General features: G+C 41.8%; 1 protein-coding gene across 1 annotated transcript; it reads right to left on the bottom strand.

The window, feature by feature from the left end:
• Positions 1 to 424: 424 nt before the first annotated feature.
• On the bottom strand, positions 425 to 1,990 carry AMIGO2 (adhesion molecule with Ig like domain 2). The gene has a single exon (XM_077807760.1). The coding sequence runs from the start codon at positions 1,988 to 1,990 to the stop codon at positions 425 to 427; it is 1,566 nt and encodes a 521-aa protein (XP_077663886.1).
• Positions 1,991 to 2,590: the final 600 nt, after the last annotated feature.

Raw genomic sequence — 2,590 nt, 5'->3', positions numbered from 1 at the left:
AATAGACTACCAGCCCTCAGGTGGGGATTTAGCCTGAGTCCTCATTGCAAAATGGGTGGGTTACTAGCCTCAGTGAAAGCAGCACTTGGCCTTGAGCCTACTGCCCCTGACAAGCTAGCTAGCCTGGGCAGACGGCACCACTAGACTCAGGTGAGAGGTTTTCGTGTGTAGATAGGAAGGGGATTGGGGCAACACCCAGGGTAAGAGCCCGAGTTAATTCTGCAGTGAAGATACACTCTTTAATGCTAACCTATGTGCCGTTGTTGCATGTTATCCCAATCACAGAAAGTGTAGGTGGACCTGTTCTCGAAGACTACTGATAATGCATTTTTTTGCCACATTTTATTATTTTTTTCCAGGTGATTGATACAGGCAGGGGTGGTGTTGAGAGATTTAACTGCACAATAGAAATGCAGAAAGCAAACTAAGATGATGGCATGAAAGGTGTATCTGAGAACACCGAGTTGACAGAATCAGAGTCAGATTTTGCTCGGGTCGTTTTCAGGATGCTCTCTGCTATGACAGTTTCTTTGGGAAACAGTCTCACTTTCCCATTCTGCCCCTGTTTTGGCTCGTTCACAGGCTCAAGGAACACCACTCTCTTACCACTGGTGGATTTCTTCTCATCAGCTGGAGGATCCTGAGATGGAGTGGAGTTTAGGATGGATGAATGGGCACTGCTTTGGGGCAGCTTCCTTTTTCTTCTTCTTGTCTTACACTGACAAGGACATGGGGTCAAATAGAGATAAAGCAATACCAAAATAATACTGGCTACACAGGCAGCAAGGGTGGTGAAAGCAGTGTTAAATGCTTCATGAGCATGGGATCTGTTCACTGTGAAATTGCTTACATTAATTCTAACCTCTATGGTTTCATTTAAAAGTCTTCTTTTATTTATTGCAATGCATGAATACAGCCCAGAATCCTCCAGCTGGGGATCTATTATCTCTAAACTCCCATTGTGAAACACCTTAAAATTGTCAGTGTCCTTATCTGGCTCCAGTAATCTATTGTCTGGGCTAACCCAGATGAAATAGGTGCCTGCATCACTAATTTTGCTGTCACAGTGTACAATCAGCCTTTCTCCAACTTGGGCCTCATGAATAAACCCAAAGGCATGGAATGACACATTGATGGTGCTTTCGGAGCAATTCAGAAAGTTGTCGTGCAATAAAGGCAGTTTATTGGAACCTTTGGGATCAGATCGTAATACACAGGCATACTCATTTTTGAAATCCACGACTGAGTTGAAGTGTCTGTGATACCAATAAATTAGCATGGCGTATAGAGTACAGTCACAGTAAAATGGGTTACCATGAAGATAAATTCCACTGAGTCGTTTGGCCGGCACTAAACTTATACGTTGAATGGGTACGGACTGGATGTGGTTATAGGAAATGTCTAATAATACAAGTTCTGTAAGCTTGTGTTTTCCAATATACAAGTCCAGTGGGAAGTGTGACAGTGAGTTACAACATAAGTACAGCTTCTGCAATTTGTATAATCCTCCAAAGGCAGCAGAATCAATCTGTGTTATCTGATTGTTGTAAAGCAAGAGAACTTCCAGTACTCTCAGCTCTTGAAATAAAGGGCTTCCCAATGTCTTCAGGTTGTTGGATGACAAGTCTAGATACTTTAAATTTGGAGTTGTGGAAAAGCTTCCAGTGATAATACTGCTAATACTGTTATGATTGATTATTAAAGTGTTCAGTTTGTCAAAAAGCACTGGGACCCATTCAGGTTCCAAAAATGCAATTCTGTTATAACTCAGATCCAGTCTTTTTATGAATTTGAAGAGAGTTCCTGGCACCCTAGAGAGGTTCTTATTGGTGCAGCTTACAATGTCACTAGCACAGATGCAGGCTGTAGGACACAAGCCGGAGGCACTGCCACATACACTTATTGTAAAGACCAAAAGGAATAGCAGTCCTTTGCAGTTCAGTTTAAGAACACCAAGTCGAGTAGAAATTGTCTGGCAGCTTAAAGACATTATGGCTATCTCTTAGCAGTCTCCCAGTTCTCCTTGCCACAGATTATATATGTAGTTAGCCTTGTACTAATCACTGTTAAAAGAGGAATATAGAAGTACAGAATGTTAACACATAATGTTCACACCCCATTTGGTTTCCTATGCAGACCACCTGAACAAATGCAGCATTTTTAGTGACTGAATCCCTTCCATTTCACGTTTAGTTTTCAAATCCATTATTTTCTAGGCCATGATTTGTCAACTTTTTTTTGCATCTGTTAGATTTTGAACCCACCTGCAAATTCTCATATTACAGACCTATCATTTTTCGCTCCCTCTTCAAAAAGTACAACCTGTTCTCAGCCTCCTAGCTCAGTACGTGCAACTTCTGACAGCTCAGAGAGAATATTGTAAGAAATGGCAAGGCAAGTATGCAATTTCTGAAGTATTTCACTGTCATCCATGTTCCCAGTCCTGGTCCAGAGATGCAGTTTCTGATGCAAGAAAAAGAAATGGCTTGCTCCACACCAGTACTCGTCTCTTCTCTAGTGGGGAGCAGTTTTTGATGGGTGTGTCTTCCCAATCAGGAAATGTTACCCACTTCCAAACCAATAATTTTCT

Source organism: Eretmochelys imbricata, chromosome 1 (assembly GCF_965152235.1).
Source record: "Eretmochelys imbricata isolate rEreImb1 chromosome 1, rEreImb1.hap1, whole genome shotgun sequence".
NCBI lineage: Eukaryota > Metazoa > Chordata > Testudines > Cheloniidae > Eretmochelys > Eretmochelys imbricata.
This window is presented reverse-complemented; position numbering and strand designations above follow the sequence as displayed.